A 22,464-nucleotide genomic window follows, 5' to 3' on the forward strand; every position below is an offset into this window, starting at 1 on the left:
AGTACTGGGCTAATGGTAAGATACTTGGTAGTGTGGATGAACAGAGGGATCTGGGTGTCCATGTGCATAGATCCCTGAAAGTTGGCACCCAGGTTGATAGGGTTGTTAAGAAGGCATACGGTCTGTCAGCTTTTATTGGTAGAGGGATTGAGTTTCGGAGCCAGGAGGTCATGCTGCAACTGTACAAAACTCTGGTGCGGCCGCATTTGGAGTATTGCGTACAGTTCTGGTCGCCGTATTATAGGAAAGATGTGGAAGTGTTGGAAAGGGTGCAGAGGAGATTTACCAGGATGTTGCCTGGTATGGTGGGAAAATCGTATGAGGAAAGGCTGAGGGGCTTGAGGTTGTTTTCGTTAGAGAGAAGAAGGTTAAGAGGTGACTTAATAGAGGCATACAAGATGATCAGAGGATTAGATAGGGTGGATAGTGAGAGCCTTTTTCCTCAGATGGTGTTGGCTAGCACGAGGGGACATAGTTTTAAATTGAGGGGTGAGAGATACAGGACAGATGTTAGAGGTAGGTTCTTTACTCAGAGAGTAGTAAGGGTGTGGAATGCCCTGCCTGCAGCAGTGGTGGACTCGTCAACGTTGAGAGCGTTCAAGTGGTTATTGGATAAACATATGGATAATATTGGAATAGTGTAGATTAGAGGGGCTTTAGATTGGTACCACTGGTCGGCGCAACATCGAGGGACGAAGGGCCTGTACTGCGCTGTAATGTTCTATGTTCTATGACTCCGCCCCAGTCTCAGCTTATCTGGAACCCTCATCCATTCTATTGTGACGTCACACTCACTCTCCATTGAACAAAGAACAAAGAACAGTACAGCACAGGAAACAGGCCCTTCGGCCCTCCAAGCCTGTGCCGCCCCTTGGTCCAACTAGACCAATCGTTTGTATCCCTCCATTCCCAGGCTGCCCATGTGACAATCCAGGTAAGTCTTAAACGATGTCAGCGTGCCTGCCTCCACCACCCGACTTTGCAGCGCATTCCAGGCCCCCACCACCCTTGTGTAAAAAACGTCCCTCTGATATCTGAGTTATACTTCGCCCCTCTCAGCTTGAGCCCGTGACCCCTCGTGATCGTCACCTCCGACCTGGGAAAAAGCTTCCCACCATTGTGACGCATAACTGTCATTAATTCTATTGTGACGTTAGGACTTCACTCCCTGCCGGCCTCCCACACTCAGCCTCAATGGCGGCAGGCAGCCCAAACCCAACACAACAAGTTGCGGCTCCATTTGGCACAAACGGGGGGGAACCGGGAAGTTCATTTCCGGGGTTTGCCTTTGAACATGTTTAGAAAGCTCTTCACCCACCCGCCATGTTCATCGCTCCCCGCGCGCCGCCCTCTACCTGGTATTGATCTTGGTTCCGACTTAAAACCATCCGTCTATCGCCATTACCCGCACTGCGCATGCTTCAGATCCCGCCCCTCATTCACTCCGATTGGTTGGTGGACCAGCCGCTCCCGGTCGGTCCTCCAGCCCCACCCCCTCTTCCTATTGGCCCGGAGCTGCCGTCAATCAGTGCCCAGGCATTGTGATGTGGAGCATGCGCAGTGTCATTGCTGTCCTTGGCGCTTGTTTGTCCCGGAGAAGCGGAGTCAGCGTTAGGCGGTGGCTGGGAGGATTTGGAAACACTTTGTGGATCCGCAAACCCTTCAGAATCATTGTCAGCTCCCTGGTTTGCAGCTGCGGGGCTTCTCCCTCCCTCCCTCCCGGGAACAGGCCCAGGTTAACGGCCCCATCCTGGCTCAGCCACTGGAGGATGGTTCACATCAGAGGATGGGGGAGGGGGACAATAAATAAGAGGTTACACTTTGGCCTCAAATCAATGAGGACTCTGATCTCTGGGAAGGAAGGAAACCCTGGGAGGTGGGCGGGGAGGATTCACAAACACCCGCTGGAGGCCCCAACACCCCCAGTAAAAAGCTGCAGCTCCCTGCAGTGACCAGGAGAGAAAATAATTGTTTGATTTTATTTTCACTCTGTACAAAAGAGAACTGAACCCAGCCAGAATAGAGGGTGGGAGAAAAGGTTTGTGAAGATATTTCACACTGGGTTTGCCAGGCTGACCAACTCTCTCAGAGAAAATGAAAGGACATCCTTCATGAGTCTGTCGGAGCAGGTGAGCAGTATTGTGCGCGGTGCTGCTGGAACTGTGTGGGTGGACAGGGGCTGGTTGGCAGCCAGAACAGTTGGAAGAGGGTGCTGCACAGATCCATCTTATGGGTGAAACAGCGCCCATACACCATGCAGCCTGGCACACTGGACTCAAACACGGGACAATCATTGAAATATGAGATGGTCAATGTGGGAGTTGGTTGCAGGACAGGGAGGAGGGAAAGTGTTCAGGATGAGGATTTACTGCTTTACAGGATCAAGTGAGAAACTATGTTCCACAGAAAGTAGAAATGTCTGTTCTGAATTTCAATCCCGTACTAACAGTGATGATGTTTCTAAACTCCTTTGACAGGATATTTGAAACATACACACATTAAATCATCCAAGCTGGAGAGACACGAGGACATCTACACCATAGAGAACCCATGGAAATGTGGGGACTGTGGGAAGGAATTCAGTTCTCCATCCCAGCTGGAAGCTCATCAGCGCAGCCACACTGGGAAGAGTCTGTTCATCTGCACCATGTGTGGAAAGAGTTTTAGTCGAATGTTCAACCTTCGCACTCACCAGCGACTTCACACTGGGGAGCGGCCATTCACCTGCTCTGTGTGTATGAAGGGATTCAGCAGTTCATCTCGCCTGCTGAAACACAAGCGTGCTCACACTGGGGAGAGGCCTTTCACCTGCTCCGTGTGTGGGAAGGGATTCACTAACTCATCTGATCTCCTGATACACCAGCGAGTTCACACCGGGGAGAGGCCGTTCACCTGCTCCATATGTGGGAACAGATTCACTCAGTCACAAAACCTAATGAGACACCAGCGAGTTCACAAGTCTGGAGGCAGATTCCCCAGTTATTGAACAGGTAATCACATCCTGCACTGACCCATGTTCATTCTGATAGCTATGGTGTGTTTCTGCTGCTGTTAATAACTGCTGTAACCAGCTTGAGTTAACAATTCAGGTACTTGTTCAAGTTCAGATAGACTAATGGATCAACCAGGGTCTAATTGAATAACAGAGCAGACTTGAAGGGCCGAACAACCTATTCCATTTCCTGAGTAGTCTCTCCACAGGACTGTCCTACTCTTTAACTCTGCTCCATCGCTGGTTCCTGGTGAAGTGTCTTCTCCCCAGTTCACCCATCACTTTCCATTCATCAGCTGGTGTTTGAGCCCAAGTTTATTGGGAACAGGAGGAAATCATTTATCCCCCTCGAGCCTGTTCTCTTATTGACTGGGGTCACGGCTGATCTGTGACCAAACTCCATTTACCCAGATATTGTTTTAATCCTGACTTCCCCAATCTGTTACAATGTGATTTAAAACTAACTTTCATTTATATCAGACCTTTAATGTAGGAGAGTGTCCCAAGGTGAATCTCAGAAACATCAACTGACAGAATCAGACAGAACGTAATACTGAGGAACACTATAGGAAGGATGTGATTGTACTAGAAAGTGTGCAGAGGAGAGTCACCAGCATGTTGCCTGGGCTGGAGTGTTGGGAAGGCGATTTATTATCTAAATGGGGAGAGACTTTGGGGTGCTCCAGTGCAGAAGGATCTGGGTGTCCTCATTCACCAGTCACAGGAAACCAGCATGCAGGTACAGCAGATTGTAAAGAAAGTGAATGGAATGTTGGCATTTATAGCTAAAGGATTAGAATATAAATGTGAGGAACTATACAAGGCATTGGTGAGGCCGCACCTGGAGTATTGTGCATAGTTTTGGTCCCTTTATTTGAGGAAAGATGTCGTGGCATTGGAGGCAGTTCAGAGGAGGTTCACTAGATTGATTCCAGAGATGTCGGGTTTGTCGTATGAAGAGAGATAGGCCGATACTCTCTGGAATTTAGAAGAATGAGGGGAGATCAAATTGAGGTACACAAGATGATAAAAGGTATGGATAAAGTAGACGTGGAGTGGATGCTTCCTCTTGTGGGGCATTCTAGGATGAGAGCTCATAGTCTTTAGGATAAGGGGCAGCAAATTTAAAACAGAGTTGAGGAGAAACTACTTCTCCCAAAGGGTTGTGAACCTGGAATTCGCTACCCCGAAGTGTGGTGGATGCTGGGACAGTGAGTACGTTTAAGGAGGAGTTAGACAGATTTTTAACTGGTTATGGGGAGAAGGCAGGAAAATGGGAATGAGGAGCATATCAGCCATGGTCGAATGGCGGAGCGGACTCGATGGGCCAAATGCCCTAATTCTGCTCCAATATCTTATGAACTTAACACAGCCTTAAATGTATTCAATGACCAAGCCTCCTACTTACTGGAGAAGGGATTTCCAAAGACTAATGATCTTCATAGAGAATACGTTTCTCCTCATGGTGTAAACTGAGAGACCTCTTATTTTTTAACTGTTCCATAATTCGATATTACCCCATGAGGGGAAACATCCTCTCAGAATCTACCTGGTCAAGCTCCCCCAGGATCTAATATGCTTCACCAAGATCACCTATCATTCTTCTGAATTCCAATGGGTCAAGGCCCAACCTGTTCCACCTTTCCTCAGAAGCCAAACCCCCTCATCACAGGAGTCAGCCTAGTGAACATTTTCTCATCTGCTTCCAATGGAAATGTGTCCCAGCTTAGTAATCCTGAGCCGGAAAGCAGGCAGACACAATGTTGTGAATTTCTATCCTGGACTGAGAGTGATGGGTTTTGGAAACTTATTTTACATGGGTTAGAAGGGGAGGATTTACCCACAGCAAACTGCAATCAAGTGAATGTTTAACAAAAAACAAAGTGCTGGAAAATCTCAGCATGTCTGACAGCATCTTTGGAGAGAGAACAGAGCCAACGTTTCGAGTCTGAATGACTGTTTGGAGAAGGGTCATCCAGACTTGAAACATTGACAGAGGCGAAAGACCTGATGGACCGAATGGCCGACTCCTAATTCCTGAGGTGAAACATGTCACCATGGTTGTGAACAATCATGTTCAGCCTCGGACAATTATCAGGGAGAGAGATGGAGTCGGTGGCTGGGGAGTGAAGTTTGTAGCAAAGACTGAAACCAGTGGCTTCAGTCTTCCCAATATATAAAATATCTGTTCATCCAGAACTGGATGGCAGACAAGTCAGGACAGTGTGTTTAAAGTTTTTTTAAAAAGTTTATCATGTCACAAGTAGGTTTATATTAACACTGCGATGAAGTTACTGTGAAAATCCCCAAGTGTGTGAGACTTGAAGGTGAATTTCGAGGTGTTCATTCACACTTGTGATCCTGGTCCTTCCAGGTGGTGGAAGTTGAGGGTTTGGGAGATTCTGTCAAAGCTCCAGCTGAGTTATAGATGTGTAAAATCCCTCTCCTCCTGCCATCACCAGCGCCTCCCCCATCCCCCCACAACCTCACCTCTTGCATTACTCCCCATTCTCTCCCACTGTCTTGTACTCTCCTTAAGTAGAGGCCTGAGTCTGTACAGACCCAGACTGGGTGGTAGGTTCCTTTCCCTGATGGACATTAGTGAATCAGTTGGGTTTTTATGATAATCCAGCACTGTTCATTAGTATCAGACAAATGACCAGATTCATTCAGCTCAATTTCACAAGCTGCCTTTGTGTTTTTGTGGGTTCTCTCTCACTCCTGTTTTTTTGTTTTAAATCAATTTCACAGGGTTTTAGAAGAGGAGGATTTACAGTCAGGAAACTGAAACCAAACATCACACCAGGAGCTGACAGAGGTGTATCATTTATCGTAACCTGAATATCATTGAATATTAAACATGGAAGGAAAAAGCACTGTTCACAGTGCGGAGAAACCATACACGTGTTGTGTGTGTGGACAAGGCTTCAGTCGATCATCTGGCCTGTCGAGACACAAGCACAGTCACACTGGGGAGAAGCTGTGGAAATGTGGGGATTGTGGGAAAGCGTTTAGTTATCCATCTGACCTGGAAACTCATCGACGCAGTCACACTGGGGAGAGACCATTCACCTGCCCTCAGTGTGGGAAGGGATTCACTCAGTCAGCCAACCTGATGACACATCAGCGAATTCACACTGGAGAGAGACCATTTACCTGCTCCGATTGTGGGAATGGATTCATTCAGTTATCTGATCTGCTGAAACACCAGCGAATCCACACTGGGGAGAAACCATTTACCTGCCCTGTGTGTGGGAAGGGATTCACTCAGTCATCTCACCTACTGAAACATCAGCAAGTTCACACTGATGAGAGACCCTTTAAATGCCTGAACTGTGAGAAGTGCTTTAAAAGTTCTATGGAACTAACATCCCATCAACGGGTTCATTCTGACGAGAGACCATTTAAATGCCTGGATTGTGGGAAGTGCTTTAAAAGTTCTGGGGAACTAGAAGAAATCATAGAAACCCTACAGTGCAGAAGGAGGCCATTCGGCCCATCGAGTCTGCACCGACCACAGTCCCACCCAGGCCCTAGCCCCACATATTTACCCGCTAATCCCTCTAACCTACACATCTCAGGACTCTAAGGGGCAATTTTTTTTTTAACCTGGCCAATCAACCTAACCCGCACATCTTTGGACTGTGGGAGGAAACCGGAGCACCCGGAGGAAACCCACGCAGACACGAGGAGAATGTGCAAACTCCACACAGACAGTGACCCGAGCCGGGAATTGAACCCAGGACCCTGGAGCTGTGAAGCAGCAGTGCTAACCACTGTGCTACCGTGCCGCCCACGGTAGCTGGTGACCCATCAACGTATTCACACTGACGAGAGACCGTTCAGATGCTCTCGTTGTGGGACTGGGTTCAGGAAATCATCTCAGCTCACTGTACACCAGAGTATTCACACTGGGGAGAGGCCGCTCAGCTGCTCGGAGTGTGGGAAGGGATTCAGTGATTCATCCAGTCTGCTGAAACACTGGCGTGTTCACACCGGGGAGAAACCGTTCTCCTGCTCTGTGTGTGGGAGGGGATTCACTCAGTCATCCCATCTGCTGAGACACCAGCGAGTTCACAAGTAATGACAATGATTGGGTTTGCTGTTAATCACCTGCAGGACTGAATATCATTCACTGGAGTCTAGTCCTGCTGATATTAATAAACACCAGGCCGGTTATAGGTGTAAATATTCTGGATAAGAGTCAAATAAATCAGCTTTGTGTTAAACACAGTGTGTTGCGTCTTTTATATACTGCTAACAGAAGTCAATTCCTTTTGAAGGGTTCTCTCCCTCTCCCCATCTCCTCCATCCTCACCCCCACTGTGAGGAGCTCCATCGCAGTTTATTTTTTACAGGGCTGTAGCTGTAAGACAGGCTCCGCAGCAGCTGTCCCCCTGAGGGAGCGTATTGGAAATGCCAACAGCACCCTCGCTTTCCTCAGTGCCCGTCCCCTTCCCTCCCTTCCCGTCCCCTTCCCTCCCTCCCCGGCAGCACTGAGCCTTTCCCAGTGCACGTTTCACACTGACTGCCCGTTAATCAGCCAGCCAGCATGAGATCACTTTCCGGGGCCGATTTCCAGGGCTGATTACACCCGTTTCCAGGCACTCCCGTGTGAGTGTGCCCAATGGATGAAAAATTCGGGCCTTGGTGTCAGATTTAACAACAGGATGAGTTTCTGACCACATATCCATCCCATCACTAATACCAAATATTTCAATCTACAAAATGTCCACAGTCTCCACACCACTCCATCTGTTACCTTTAGTCTTGATGATTCCAATATATTTCTGAGCAGCCTCTCACATTCACCCCACTCCCCACATAGAAATGTGAGATATTCCAAAACTCTGCCGCCCGTCTGCTTTCTCACACCAAATCCTATTCATCCAAATCCTATTCATCCAAATCCTATTCATCCAAATCCTATTCATCCATAAAGCCTACATCGGCTTTAAGTCAAGTCATGTTTCAATTTTAAAATTCACATCCTTATTTTCAAATTCCTCCATGACCTTATCCCTCTCTAACTCAGTAATCTCCAATTTCACAATTCTCTGAAATCATAGAATCCTTTCAGTGCAGAAGGGGGCCATTTGGCCCATCAAGTCTGCACTGATAACAATCCCACACAGGCCTTATCCTTGTAACCTCATATATTCCCCCTGACACACAGGGCAATCCTATCCAGACCTGTCCCATAACCCCAAGTATTTACCCTGCTCATCCCCCTAACCTACAACTAGGAGACACAGCCTCAAAATAAGGGAAGCAGATTTAGGACTGAGTTGAGGAGGAACTTCTTCACAGAAAGGGTTGTGAATCTGTGGAATTCCCTGCCCAGTGAAGCAGTTGAGGCTACCTCATTGAATGTTTTTAAGGCAAGGATAGATAGATTTTTGAACAGTAAAGTGCAGGTTTCCTCTGGGTGCTCCAGTTTCCTCCCACAGTCGAAAAGACGTGCTGGTTGGGTACATTGGCCATGCTAAATTCTCCCTCAGTTTACCCGAACAGGCGCCAGGGGAATTTTCAGAGTAACTTCATTGCAATGTTAATGTAAGTCTATGTGTGACACTAATAAACAAACTATATAAACAAAGTTAACTTTTAAAAACTTCTACCAAATTGGTTTCTCGAATCCCCCTTTTTATACTTTCAAAATGTAGAAAGCCATCCTCAGCTAATTGTTGGGAATGAGCCAATTGGTCTATAACTTGTCAATAATGACATTGGTTTGGTTTTTAGCTAATTGCGCACATTGTCTTAATTTTAAGACAATTCTTTCTCTCAAACGATATCTCTTAGCTTGGGGTAGCCTGAGTGTCAACCAATAATTGGTTCACATCAGTCATTCAATGTTGAGACATCTTGAACAGGAGCCGATTCATTCCCTCCAGTCAAGGTTAACAAGTCCTTTCATCTTTCTTTATTCTGTCAGCATGAGAAGGGAACATCTGATAATTCCCACAGCATTTTAACCATTCTTAATGTGTTTATAATTCTAAAAGTTATAAACTTGTGTTCAAATTTACATTTCCAGCCTTTATAACATATATATTAATGAATCATTTATTATTTAACTGTCTCACAATTAATGCTGTCTATTTAACTAATCTGGCTGCTTTCCAATTGTGGGAACTTCAGGCCACAAAAAAGGTAGTTAGAGTCATAGAGGTTTACAGCATGGAAACAGGCCCTTCGGCCCAACTTGTCCATGCCGCCCAGTTTTTACCACTAAACTAGTCCTAATTGCCCTGTAATATTACTCATGATCTGTGCTTCCAAGCATTTTGAATGCGCATCTACAACAAGCAAACACGTGATTCATGAAAGGCCCCCCAAGGGCCACATGTAGTCTGGACCACGGCCTATTAGGCCACTCCCGAGGATGAAGTGGTAATGTACCCAGTGTGTTGGGGGGAATGAACTCAGAAGAATCATTCAACACTTAAACCTGATTCAATCAACAAACAGTTTATTGAGTTACGCCAGTGGGGAGAAGCCACAGGGACTGACCATGTGTAACTCCACCCAACAAAGAATATCATCAATTCTTATCCAGTTACTCAACCCATCCCGGCTGGACATAATCCAATCAGAATGGTTATAGATTACACACATTACAGAAAGGTCCAATGAAATTAGTATTTGGACATCATGGGGCTTTGTGATCATCTCGTGAACAGATAGGTGCCCCCATCATGATGTTTTCCAGAACCCCTTATCTACCATCCTTGGGGTTTTCTTTGTACGTAGACTGAGTTTGAAAAGGGGTGGATTAAAAGTTTTCAAATGGATGTCAGCACTCTTCCTTTGTTCCAACCTAACGACCACACGGTCTGGGAATCATTTCTATTTAATAATCTCTCCTTTTAAACTCTTTTCTTCAGTATCCAATTCCAGAATTTTCCTTTTCATTGTGTTAATTGTGTCTTTGGACCTGACAGGAAGTTTAATCCAAGATCAATCCAACACAGGATTGGTCAGAATCTATTCACATGTCCCAAATTTTAAATAACCATTACAAATTAAAACTCTCATTCTCATGAGTGAATTGTATCCGGATTAAAATTCCCGCATGTTTAGTGAAATATCCTGGAATCCTGTCTCTGTCCAGTAAATATGGCTCCAAGTTCATAACTTTTGAAAAAAAAGCTTTATTAATTACACTTCCTTTTTAAAAATCTGTTTGATTTAAATCACAGACAGAAAACCTCAAAGCTTAAAGCGTTCAACCCACAAATATCGTCCATACACAAACAGAGAAACTTAGCATGTGCTTTACAACAACAATAACCAAAATTAATTACTTAAGCGTTCTTGTGATCCTGTTTTAAACTCCCAAAAATGCCTTTAATTAAAGACTCAAGGTAAGGTTAATTCCCCAGAAAGATAAACCTTAACAAATGTTGCCCAAAACAATAATAAAACACATCTACAAACATCCACATAAAACAAACAAAACACACAGATTCTCACAGCTCGTAAATTTCAAACAATGAATCCTCAGCATTCTCTCGCGCAGCTGTAGCTTCTTAAAGCGACAGAGCACTACAAGCTCACAACTCCTTGATTAAAATAAGATGCAAGATCCTTCATTGTAACTTAACCCTTTTTCAGCCAACTTCCAAGGCCTGATTTTATCGGCAACATCTTTGTTGATTTAAAATCCCAAACACGTTACCAGCTGCAAACTCTTTGTTCTTGACCTGGGGTTGAGGTGACAACAATATAAAATTCTCAGTTATTCCAAATTCCTCCAGGCTACGCTTAAAATTTCCACATTTAACTGGCTCCAATAAATCCACAATTATAAACTAAAATAGACACGAGTTTCTGGGTGATTTAAAAACAAGTTAAAAACAAGATGCCATAGGAAAGATAGAACAGGAGGAAAGAAAGGAGGGGGAGTTGCACTTTTGATTCAGGAAAACATCACGGCAGTACTGAGAGGGGATATATCCGAGGGTTCGCCTACTGAGTCAAAAGGGGTGAACTGAGAAATAAGAAGGGGGAAATCACTTTGATAGGGTTGTACTATAGGCCCCCAAATAGTCGGTGGAAAATTGAGGAGCAAATATGTAAGGAGATTACAGATAGTTCCAAGAAAAATAGGGTGGTAATAGTCGGGGATTTTAACTTTCCCAACATTGACTGGGACAGCCATAGTATTAGAGGCTTGGATGGGGAGAAATTTGTTGAGTGTATTCAGGAGGAATTTCGCATTCAGTATGTGGATGGCCCGACTAGAGAGGGGCAAAACTTCACCTCCTCTTGGGAAATAAGGAAGGGCAGGTGATAGAAGTGTGAATGAGGGATCACTTTGGGACCAGTGACCATAATTCCATTAGTTTTAAGATACCTATGGAAAATGATTGGTCAGGTCCAAAAGTTAAAATTCTAAATTAGGGCAAGGCCAATGTTGATGGTATCAGGCAGGAACTTTCGACAGTTAACTGGGAGAGTCTGTGGGAAGGCAAAGGGACGTCTGGTAAGTGGGAGGCTTTCAAAAGTGTTTTAACCAGGGTTCAGGGTAAGCACATTGCTCTTAGAGTGATGGGCAAGGCTGGTAGAAGTCGGGAACCCTGGATGACTCGAGATATTGAGGCCCTGGTCAAGAAGAAGGAGGCACATGACATGCATAGGCAGCTGGGATCAAGTGGATCCCTTGAAGAGTATAGAGGGTGTAGGAGTAGAATTAAGAGAGAAATCAGGAGGACAAAAAGGGGACACGAGATTGTTTTGGCAGATAAGGCAAAGGAGAATCCAAAGAGGTTCTATAAATACATAAAGTGCCAAAGAGTAACTAGGTAGAGAGTAGGGCCTCTTAAGGATCAACAAGGTCATCTATGTGCGGATCCACAAGAGATGATGAGATCATAAATGAATATTTTTCATCATTATTTATTGTTGAGAAAAGCATGGATGTTAGGGAACTTGGGGAAATAAAGTGATGTCTTGAGAAGTGTACTTATAACAGAGAAGGAGGTGCTGGAAGTCATAAAGCGCATCAAGGTAGATAAATCCCCGGGACCTGATGAAGTGTATCCCAGAACACTGTGGGAGGCTAGGGGGGAAATTGCGGGTCTCCGAGCAGAGATATTTGAATCATCGATAGTCACGGGTGAGGTGCCTAAAGATTGGAGGGTGGCAAATGTGGAGCCTTTGTTTAAAAAGGGCTGCAGGGAAAAGCCTGGGAACTAAAGGGCGGTGTGATTCACATCTGTAAGTTGTCAGAAGGTATTTGAGAGACAGGATCTACAGGCATTTGGAGACACAAGGACTGATTAGGGACGGTCAGCATGGCTTTGTGAGTGGAAAATCATGTCTCACAAATTTGATTGAGTTTTTTGAAGGGGTAACCAAGAAGGTAGATGAGGGCAGTACAGGTGATGCTGTCTACGTGGACTTTAGCAAGGCCTTTGACAAGGTACCGCAAGGTAGGTTGTTGCTTAAGGTTAAATCTAATGAAATCCAGGGTGAGTTAGCCAAATGGATACAAAATTGGCTTGATGACAGAAGACAGAGGGTGGTTGTAGAAGGTTGTTTTTCAAACTGGAGCCTGTGACCAGCGGTGTGCCTCAAGGATCAGTGCTGGGTCCACTGTTATTTGTCATTTATATTAATGATTTGGATGAGAATGTAGGAGGCATGGGTAGTAAGTTTTCAGATGACACCAAAGTTGGTGGCATCATGGACAGTGGAGAAGGCTATCTAGGATTGTAGTGCGATCTTGATCAATTGGAACAGTGGGCTGACGAATGGCAGATGGAGTTTAATTTAGATAAATGCGAGGTAATACATTTTGGGCGATCGAACCAGGGCAGGACTTACTCAGTTAATGGTAGGGTGTTGGGGAGAGTTACAGAACAGAGATCTAGGGGTACAGGTACATAGCTCCTTGAAAATGGAGCTGCAGGTGGACAGAGTGGTGAAGAAGGCATTCTGCATGTTGGTCAGAACATTGAATACAGGAGTTGGGACGTCTTGTTGAAGTTTTACAAGACATTGGTAAGGCCACACTTGGAATACTGTGTACAGTTCTGGTCACCCTATTATAGAAAGGATATTATTAAACTAGAAAGACTGCAGAAAAGATTTATTAGGATGCTACCGGGACTTGATGGTTTGAGTTATAAAGAGAGGCTGGATAGACTGGGACTTTTTTCCCTGGAATGTAAGAGGCTTAGGGGTGATCTTATAGAGGTCTATAAAATAATGAGGGGCACAGATCAGCTAGATAGTCAATATCTTTTCCCAAAGGTAGGGGAGTCTAAAACTAGAGGGCATAGGTTTAAGGTGAGAGGGGAGAGATACTGAAGGGTCCAGAGGGGCACTTGTTTCACACAGAGGGTGGTGAGTGTCTGGAAAAAGCTGCCAGAGGTAGTAGTAGAGGCAGGTACAATTTTGTCTTTTAAAAAGCGTTTAGAGTTACATGGGTAAGATGGGTGTCGAGGGATATGGACCAAACGTGGACAATTGGGATGAGCACAGGGGTTAAAAAAGGGGCAGCATGGACAAGTTGGGCTGAAGGGCCCGTTTCCAAGCTGGAAACCTCTATAACTCCATGACTAAATCAACTGTCTGCTGAAAGGGTTAACTTTTCTACAGAACCTAAAGGGGTGGGGAGTGAGAGAAGAAACTTGGCACACAGTTACATCACTTTACATAATTTTTAAAAACTTCTCTAACAACAAAACAAAGTTGATTTTAAACTTTATCTATGAATTCTTTTGTTCTCTTCCTCAACCTAATTATTTTAATTTGATCAGTTTTTGTTAGGGATGGGTAACTTCTGTTCTTTATAAACTGGTTCACTCATTTTGTTAATTCTTCATGGGCTCGGAGAATCAGAACCCAGACTTTATCATCCTTATCATTTTTCTCCTTCTGCCACCACTCCCTCTGTTTTGAAGGAGGGTCATGGGGATTCCAATCAGAACTAATCATTTCATCAGAAGAGTAAAATACTGCAGATACTGGAATCTGAAACAAAAACACAAAATGCTGGAAAATCTCAGCGGGTCTGACAGCACCTGTGAAGAATGGAGCCAAAGTTTCAATCCTGGATGACCCTTCATAACAGCTCTCATGAAGCATCATTCAGACTCAAAACGTTGGCTCTATTCTCTAATCATTTTATCGATACATTTCTTGTTCTTAGTTTTAGGTTTAAAGTGAGAGGGGAGAGATACAAAAGGGTCCAGAGGGGCAATTTTTCACTCAGATGGTGGTGAGTGTCTGGAACAAGTTGCCAGAGGCAGTGGTAGAGGTGGGTGCAATTCTGTCTTTTAAAACGCATTTAGACAGTTACATGGGTAAGATGGGTATAGAGGGATATGGGCAAAATACGGGCAATTGGGACTTGCTTAGTGGTAAAAACTGAGCGGAATGGACAAGTTGGGCCGAAGGGCCTGTTTCCATGTTGTAAACCTCTATAACTTCCTAACATCCTGTCACTCTGTGATCCTTGTGAAATCTAAAAACCAGGTATTCGCAACAAGACTCAAAGAGCATCAGCCCACTGGAGGCAAAGTCATGAGACCGGCCAGTCCAGCAGAAAGAAACCCTCCGACCCTCCCCATTGACCAACTGTGAGAATGAACAAAATGCAGTCCTGGGTGTAATTGAGAGCAGAAACAATAACAGCAGAATCCAACCCCTGTCATCACTCGTGAACTTGTTGGTGTCTCAGCAGGTGGGATGAAACTCTGAATCCCTTCCCACACTGAGAGTAGGTGAACGGCCTCTCCCCAGTGTGAACTCGCTGGTGTGTCTGCAAGTTGGATGACTGAGTGAATCCCTTCCCACACTGAGAACAGTCGAATGGTCTCTCCCCAGTGTGAACTCGCTGGTGTCTCTGCAGGTGGGATGACTGAGTGAATCCCTTCCCACACTGGGAGCAGGTGAACGGCCTCTCCCCTGTGTGAACTCGCTGGTGTGTCCGCAGATCAGATGAGTTAGTGAATCCCTTCCCACACTGAGAACAGATGAATGGTTTCTCCCCAGTGTGAACTCGCTGGTGTATTCGCAGGCTGGATAACAGAATGAATCCCTTCCCACACTGAGAGCAGGTGAACGGCCTCTCCCCTGTGTGAACTCGCTGGTGTCTCTGCAGGTCGGCTGACTGAGTGAATCCCTTCCCACACTGAGAGCAGGTGAACGATCTCTCCCCAGTGTGAACTCGCTGGTGTGTCCGCAGGATGGATGACTGAGTGAATCCCTTCCCACACTGAGAACAGTTGAATGGCCTCTCCCCACTGTGAACTCGCTGGTGTCTCTGCAGGAGGGATGACCGAGTGAATCCCTTCCCACACTGAGAGCAGGTGAACAGCCTCTCTCCTGTGTGAACTTGCTGGTGTTTCTGCAAGCGGGATAACTGAATGAATCCCTTCCCACACTGAGAGCAGGTGAATGGTTTCTCCCCAGTGTGAACTCGCTGGTGTATCCGCAGGCTGGATAACAGAATGAATCCCTTCCCACACTGAGAGCAGGTGAATGGCCTCTCCCCAGTGTGAACTCGTTCATGTGTCCGCAGGGTGGATAATTGAGTGAATCCCTTCCCACACTGAGAGCAGGTGAACGGCCTCTCCCCAGTGTGAACTCGCTGGTGTCTCTGCAGGTCGGATAACTGACTGAATCCCTTCTCACATTGAGAGCAGGAAAATGGCCTCTCTCCAGTGTGAACTTGCTGGTGTCTCTGCAGGAGGGATAATCGAGTGAATCCCTTCCCACATTGAGAGCAGGTGAATGGTCTCTCCCCAGTGTGGCTGCGTCGATGAGCTTCCAGCTCTGATGGGGTTCTGTATCCCTTCCCACAGTCCACACATTTCCATGGTTTCTCCATGGTGCAGGTGTCCTTACCTCTCTCTTGACTGGACAATTAGTTGAAACTTCGCCCACACTCAGAACAAGATTACAGTCTCTCCCCGCTGTGAATAGTGTGATATTTATTCAAACTGTGTAACTGGTTAAAGCTTTTTAGTCAGTGCATTGGAACACACTCACTCAAGTGTGGCAGTGTGTTGATGCTTTTTCACTCACACTGACATTTCAAATCGACAGACCGGACAATCATTTCTCCTTCTGGATTCAAAGTCCGATGATATTGAGGTCCCAAGGAATATGACTCTGTCACGTCTAGACATGACGTTTGAGATTTCGACCTGTGATTCCTCTTTCAATATCCTGTAAAACGAGTTTACAAAAGTCATCAGTGTCAGTACAGCATAGAAATTCAGAACAGACAATTTCTATGGAACATTCTTGCCTCTCTCATTCCCCAAAAGCTGTAAATCTCCATCCCACACACTGTCTCCCCATTCTCAGCAGGTCTGGCAGCATCTGTATGGAGAGAAAAGAACAGATGTTTCAGAGCTTTGACAAAGGGTCATCTAGACAAGAAACATCAGCCCTTGATGTAGGAAGAGAGATTCCTATTCGCTGATTCAGGCAGGCTCCATTGTGACGTCACAATGCGGAAGTTGTCCAATGAGCTCCAGATTGAAACTTCCTCCTCTGGACAACATCTGGGAGGAAATCAATGTTCCCCCCTTTCCATTTCTTTTCTCATTCTGGGGGAAATTGGGGACTTGCAGCAACTGAAGGGAATGAAGTGAATTCGGTCTGTATATTCCACACATTTTTACTCCAGTAATGTAGACTCATCAAAGCGGGTCCAGATAAAAGCTGGAATAAGGACACTTTGCCTGAATGCACGAAGCATTCGGAACAAGGTAAATGAGTTGATGGTGCAAATCAGCACAAGTGGGTACGATCTAGTGGCCATTACAGAAACGTGGCTGAAAGGTGACCAGGACTGGGAGATGAATATCCAGGGGTATCAGGCGTTTAGGAAGAATAGACAGGAAGGAAAAGGTGGTGGGGTCGCGCTATTAATAAGAGATAATATCAGGGTAGTACTGAGGGATGACATAGGCTCTGAGGAACAAAACGTGGAATCATTATGGGTAGAGATGAGGAATAGTAGAGGGAGAAAGACACTAGTAGGTGTGGTATATTGGCCCCCAAATAATAATGTTGAGGTAGGGAGGGCTATAAACAAGCAGATAAGGGATGCGTGTAAAAACGGAACGGCAATAATCATGGGGGACTTCAACATGCACATTGACTGGCAGACTCAAGTCGGTAAGGGTGGAATGGAGGAAGAGTTCTTAGAATGCTGTCGGGATAGTTTCCTTGAACAGCATGTTACGGAACCGACGAGGGAACGAGCTATTTTGGATCTGGTATTGTGTAACGAGGTAGGTAGAATTAAGGATCTTATTGTGAAGGACCTTCTTGGGTCTAGTGACCACAATATGGTCGAATTTCTGATTCAGATGGAAGAGGAGAAAGTTTGGTCCCAAACCAGTGTCCTCTGTTTGAACAGAGGGAAATATGATAGGATGAGGGATGAATTGGCTAAGGTAGACTGGGAGAGCAGGCTGGCAGGTAGGATAGCTGAGAACAGTGGAGGATTTTTAAGGAGATCCTTTTCAGTTCTCAGCAAAAATATATTCCAGCAAAAAACAAGGATTGTAAGAAAAGGGAGAACCAGCCGTGGATAACGAAGGAAATAAAGGAGAGTATTAAAATAAAAACAGCTGCGTACAGAGTGGCCAAAAATAGTGGAGAAACAAGTGATTGGGAAAAATTTAAGAAACAACAAAGAGAAACTAAGAAAGTGATAAAGAAAGGAAGGATAGACTATGAAGCTAGGCTAGCAATTAATATAAAAAATGATAGTAAAAGTTTTTATAAATATATAAAAAGGAATAGAGTGGCTAGAGTGAATGTTGGACCCTTGGAGGACGAGAGGGGGGAGTTAATAGTGGGAAATGAGGATATGGCTGAGTCTTTAAATAAGTTTTTTGTGTCGGTCTTCACGGTGGAGGACACAAATAGTTTGCCAAATATTAACGATAGAGGGTTGGCAGCAGGAGAAATACTTAATACAATTAATGTTACCAGAGAGGCAGTGCTGGGTAGACTAATGGGACTGAAGGTGGACAAGTCCCCGGGTCCGGATGGAAAGCATCCCAGGGTATTGAAAGAAATGTCAGAGGTAATAGTGGATGCGTTAGTGATTATTTATCAAAACTCGTTGCATTCTGGGGTAGTGCCGGTTGATTGGAAAACGGCTAATGTTACGCCGCTGTTTAAAAAAGGAAGGAGACAAAAGGCGGGTAACTATAGGCCGGTCAGCTTAACGTCTGTAGTAGGGAAAATGCTGGAATCCATTATTAAAGAGGAGATAGCAGGGCATCTGGATAGAAATGGTTCGATCAATCAGACGCAGCATGGATTCATGAGGGGAAAGTCGTGCTTGACGAACATGTTGGATTTTTATGAAGATGTGACTAGGGCGGTTGATGGAGGAGAACCGGTGGATGCGGTGTTTTTGGATTTCCAAAAGGCGTTTGATAAGGTGCCCCATAAAAGGCTGCTGAAGAAGATTAGGGCACACGGAGTTGGGGGTAGTGTGTTAAAGTGGATTGGGGACTGGCTATCCGACAGGAAGCAAAGAGTCGGAATAAATGGGTGTTTTTCCGGTTGGAGGAAGGTAACTAGTGGCGTGCCGCAGGGATCGGTACTCGGGCCGCAACTGTTTACCATTTATATAGATGATCTGGAGGAGGGGACGGAGTGTAGGGTAACGAAGTTTGCAGACGACACAAAGATAAGTGGAAAAGTGAATCGTGTGGAGGACGGAGAAGATCTGCAGAGAGATTTGGACAGGCTGAGTGAGTGGGCGAGGATATGGCAAATGGAGTATAATGTTGAGAAATGCGAGTTTATACACTTGAGGAAATAATAACAAATGGGATTACTATCTCAATGGAAACAAATTAAAACATGCTACCGTGCAAAGGGACCTGGGGGTCCTTGTGCATGAGACGCAAAAGCCCAGTCTGCAGGTACAACAGGTGATCAAGAAGGCAAATGGGATGTTGGCCTATATTGCGAAGGGGATAGAATATAAAAGCAGGGATGTCTTGATGCACCTGTACAGGGCATTGGTGAGGCCGCAGCTGGAATACTGTGTGCAGTATTGGTCCCCTTATATGAGGAAGGATATATTGGCATTGGAGGGAGTGCAGAGGAGGTTCACCAGGTTGATACCGGAGATGAGGGGTTTGGATTATGAGGAGAGGCTGAGGAGATTGGGTTTGTACTCGTTGGAGTTTAGAAGGATGAGGGGGGATCTTATGGAGACTTATAAGATAATGCGGGGGCTGGATAGGGTGGAGGCGGAGAGATTCTTTCCACTTAGTAAGGAAGTTAAAACTAGAGGACACAGCCTCAAAATAAAGGGGGGTCGGTTTAAGACAGAGTTGAGGAGGAACTTCTTCTCCCAGAGGGTGGTGAATCTCTGGAATTCTCTGCCCACTGAGGTGGTGGAGGCTACCTCGCTGAATATGTTTAAAGCGCGGATGGATGGATTCCTGATCGGTAAGGGAATTAAGGGTTATGGGGATCAGGCGGGTAAGTGGTACTGATCCACGTCAGATCAGCCATGATCTTATTGAATGCCGGGCAGGCTCGAGGGGCTAGATGGCCTACTCCTGCTCCTATTTCTTATGTTCTTATGTTCTTATTTATTTGTCTGGCAGCCTGCATGGAAATTTTCAGCTCTCTGCATCCAGGGCAAGAAGCAGTGAGCATGGATCTGTCAATCACACATGAGGACGGCCTCAACCGGGATCTTGGGTTCATGTCACACTATCTGTAACCCCCACAACTTGCCTGGGCTTGCAAAATCTCACGAACTGTCCTGGCTGGAGACAATACACATCTCTTTAACCTGTGCTTCACCCTCTCTCCACTCACATTGTCTGTACCTTTAAGACTTGATTACCTGTAAAGACTCACATTCCAACCATTATTTTGTAAATTGAGTTTGTGTCTCTGTGCCCTGTTTGTGAATAGAACTCCCACTCACCTGATGAAGAGCAGCGCTCCAAAATCCTGTGGCTTATGCCACCAAATTAACCTGTTGGATTTTAACCTGGAGTTGTGAGATTACTTACTGTCTGAGGCTGAACTAGGCTGTTCACAACCAGGGTGAAATAGTTCATCCCAATATGAGCTTCCAGCCACGTCCACATCATCATCAAGACCACCTTCATTCAAAGTAATTAATTAATGAACAGTAATGAATCATAAAATACATTGTAGAAGGAGGCCATTCAGCCCATCGAGCCTGCACCGACAACAATCCCATCCAGGCCCTATCCACATATTTACCTGTTAATCCCCCTGATACCAAGTGGCAATTTATCATGGCCAATCCGTCTAACCGGCACATCTTTGGACTGTGGAAGGAAACCGGAACACCCGGAGGAAACCCACACAGACACGGGGAGAATGTAGAAACTCTGCACAGACAGCGACCCGAGGCTGGAATTGAACCCGGGTCCCTGGCGCTGTTAGGCAGCTGCACTAACCACTGTGCCACCGGGCCACATGTCAGTGCCATCGTCCGACTCCAGCCCAGTCTCAGCTCATCTGGAACCCTCACCCATTCCATTGTGACATCACACTCTCACCCATTCCATTGTGACGTCACACTCTCACCCATTCCATTGTGACATCACACTCTCACCCATTCCATTGTGACCTCACACTCCCACCCATTCCATTGTGACGTCAGGGCTTCACTCTCCGATCACAATCCCTGCCGGCCTCCCACATGCAGCCTCAATGGCGGCAGTCAGCCCGGGTCTAACACTACAAGCTGCCGCTCCATTTGGTACAAAGGGGGGGAACCGGGAAGTTCATTTCCGGGGATTGGGTTTGAACAACATGCTTACAAAGTCTCTTCACCCACCCGCCACATTTATCATTCCCCGCATGCCGCCCTCTACCTCGGATTGATCTCGCTTCCAAATTAAAAGTTTTTTAAGGAAGTGACAAAAACGGTTGATGAAGGAAGGGCCGTGGATGTCGTCTATATGGATTTCAGTAAGGCATTTGACAAAGTCCCACATGGCAGGTTGGTTAAGAAGGTTAAGGCTCATGGGATACAAGGAGAAGTGGCTCGATGGGTGGAGAACTGGCTTGGCCATAGGAGACAGAGGGTAGTGGTCGAAGGGTCTTTTTCCGGCTGGAGGTCTGTGACCAGTGGTGTTCCGCAGGGCTCTGTACTGGGACCTCTGCTATTTGTGATATATATATAAATGATTTGGAAGAAGGTGTAACTGGTGTAATCAGCAAGTTTGCGGATGACACAAAGATGGCTGGAATTGCGGATAGCGAAGAGCATTGTCGGGCAATACAGCAGGATATAGATAGGCTGGAAAATTGGGCGGAGAGGTGGCAGATGGAATTTAATCCGGATAAATGCGAAGTGATGCATTTTGGAAGAAATAATGTAGGGAGGAGTTATGCAATAAATGGCAGAGTCATCAGGAGTATAGAAACACAGAGGGACCTAGGTGTGCAAGTCCACAAATCCTTGAAGGTGGCAACACAGGTGGAGAAGGTGGTGAAGAAGACATATGGTATGCTTGCCTTTATAGGACGGGGTATAGAGTATAAAAGCTGGAGTCTGATGATGCAGCTGTATAGAACGCTGGTTAGGCCAGTTCTGGTCGCCGCACTACCAGAAGGACGTGGAGGCATTGGAGAGAGTGCAGAGAAGGTTTACCAGGATGTTGCCTGGTATGGAGGGTCTTAGCTATGAGGAGAGATTGGGTAGACTGGGGTTGTTCTCCTTGGAAAGACGGAGAATGAGGGGAGATCTAATAGAGGTATACAAGATTATGAAGGGTATAGATAGGGTGAACAGTGGGAAGCTTTTTCCCAGGTCGGAGGTGACGATCACGAGGGGTCACGGGCTCAAGCTGAGAGGGGCGAAGTATAACTCAGACATCAGAGGGACGTTTTTTACACAGAGGGTGGTGGGGGCCTGGAATGCGCTGCCAAGTAGGGTGGTGGAGGCAGGCACGCTGACATCGTTTAAGACTTACCTGGATAGTCACATGAGCAGCCTGGGAATGGAGGGATACAAACGATTGGTCTAGTTGGACCAAGGAGCGGCACAGGCTTGGAGGGCCGAAGGGCCTGTTTCCTGTGCTGTACTGTTCTTTGTTCTTTGTTCTTTAAAACCGTCCGTCCGTCGCCATTACCCGCACTGCGAATGCTTCAGGTCCCGCCCCTCCTTCACTCCGATTGGTTGGAGGACCAGCCGCTCCAGCTCGGTCCTCCAGACCCGCCCCCTCTTCCTATTGGTCCGGAGCTGCCGTCAATCAGTCCCCGGGCATTGTGATGTGGTCATGATGTGGAGATGCCGGCGTTGGACTGGGGTAAACACAGTAAGAAGTTTAACAACACCAGGTTAAAGTCCAACAGGTTTATTTGGTAGCAAAAGCCACACAAGCTTTCGAGGCTCTAAGCCCCTTCTTCAGGTGAGTGGGAATTCTGTTCACAAACAGAATTTATAAAGACACAGACTCAATTTACATGAA

The 22,464-nt window shown here is 45.9% G+C and overlaps 3 protein-coding genes across 3 annotated transcripts in view; 1 reads left to right on the top strand and 2 right to left on the bottom strand.

The window, feature by feature from the left end:
* Nucleotides 1-22,464, bottom strand: part of LOC144483022 (uncharacterized) — a 1,062,789-nt gene that overhangs the window by 158,033 nt on the left and 882,292 nt on the right. The window lies entirely within an intron of this gene.
* The window catches only part of LOC144483007 (uncharacterized), a 72,898-nt gene that overhangs the window by 20,445 nt on the left and 29,989 nt on the right, over nucleotides 1-22,464 (bottom strand). The window contains 1 exon segment of the mRNA XM_078201832.1: nucleotides 14,740-15,762. Coding sequence (XP_078057958.1) covers nucleotides 14,740-15,762 — 1,023 coding nt within the window.
* Nucleotides 2,358-7,193, top strand: LOC144482964 (uncharacterized). Its single transcript, XM_078201796.1, has 5 exons — nucleotides 2,358-2,385; nucleotides 2,478-2,958; nucleotides 5,843-6,466; nucleotides 6,866-7,000; nucleotides 7,112-7,193. The coding sequence occupies exons 1-5, from the start codon at nucleotides 2,358-2,360 to the stop codon at nucleotides 7,191-7,193; spliced, it is 1,350 nt and encodes a 449-aa protein (XP_078057922.1).

The sequence above is a fragment of the Mustelus asterias genome, unplaced genomic scaffold (genome assembly GCF_964213995.1).
Source record: "Mustelus asterias unplaced genomic scaffold, sMusAst1.hap1.1 HAP1_SCAFFOLD_44, whole genome shotgun sequence".
Classification (NCBI taxonomy): domain Eukaryota; kingdom Metazoa; phylum Chordata; class Chondrichthyes; order Carcharhiniformes; family Triakidae; genus Mustelus; species Mustelus asterias.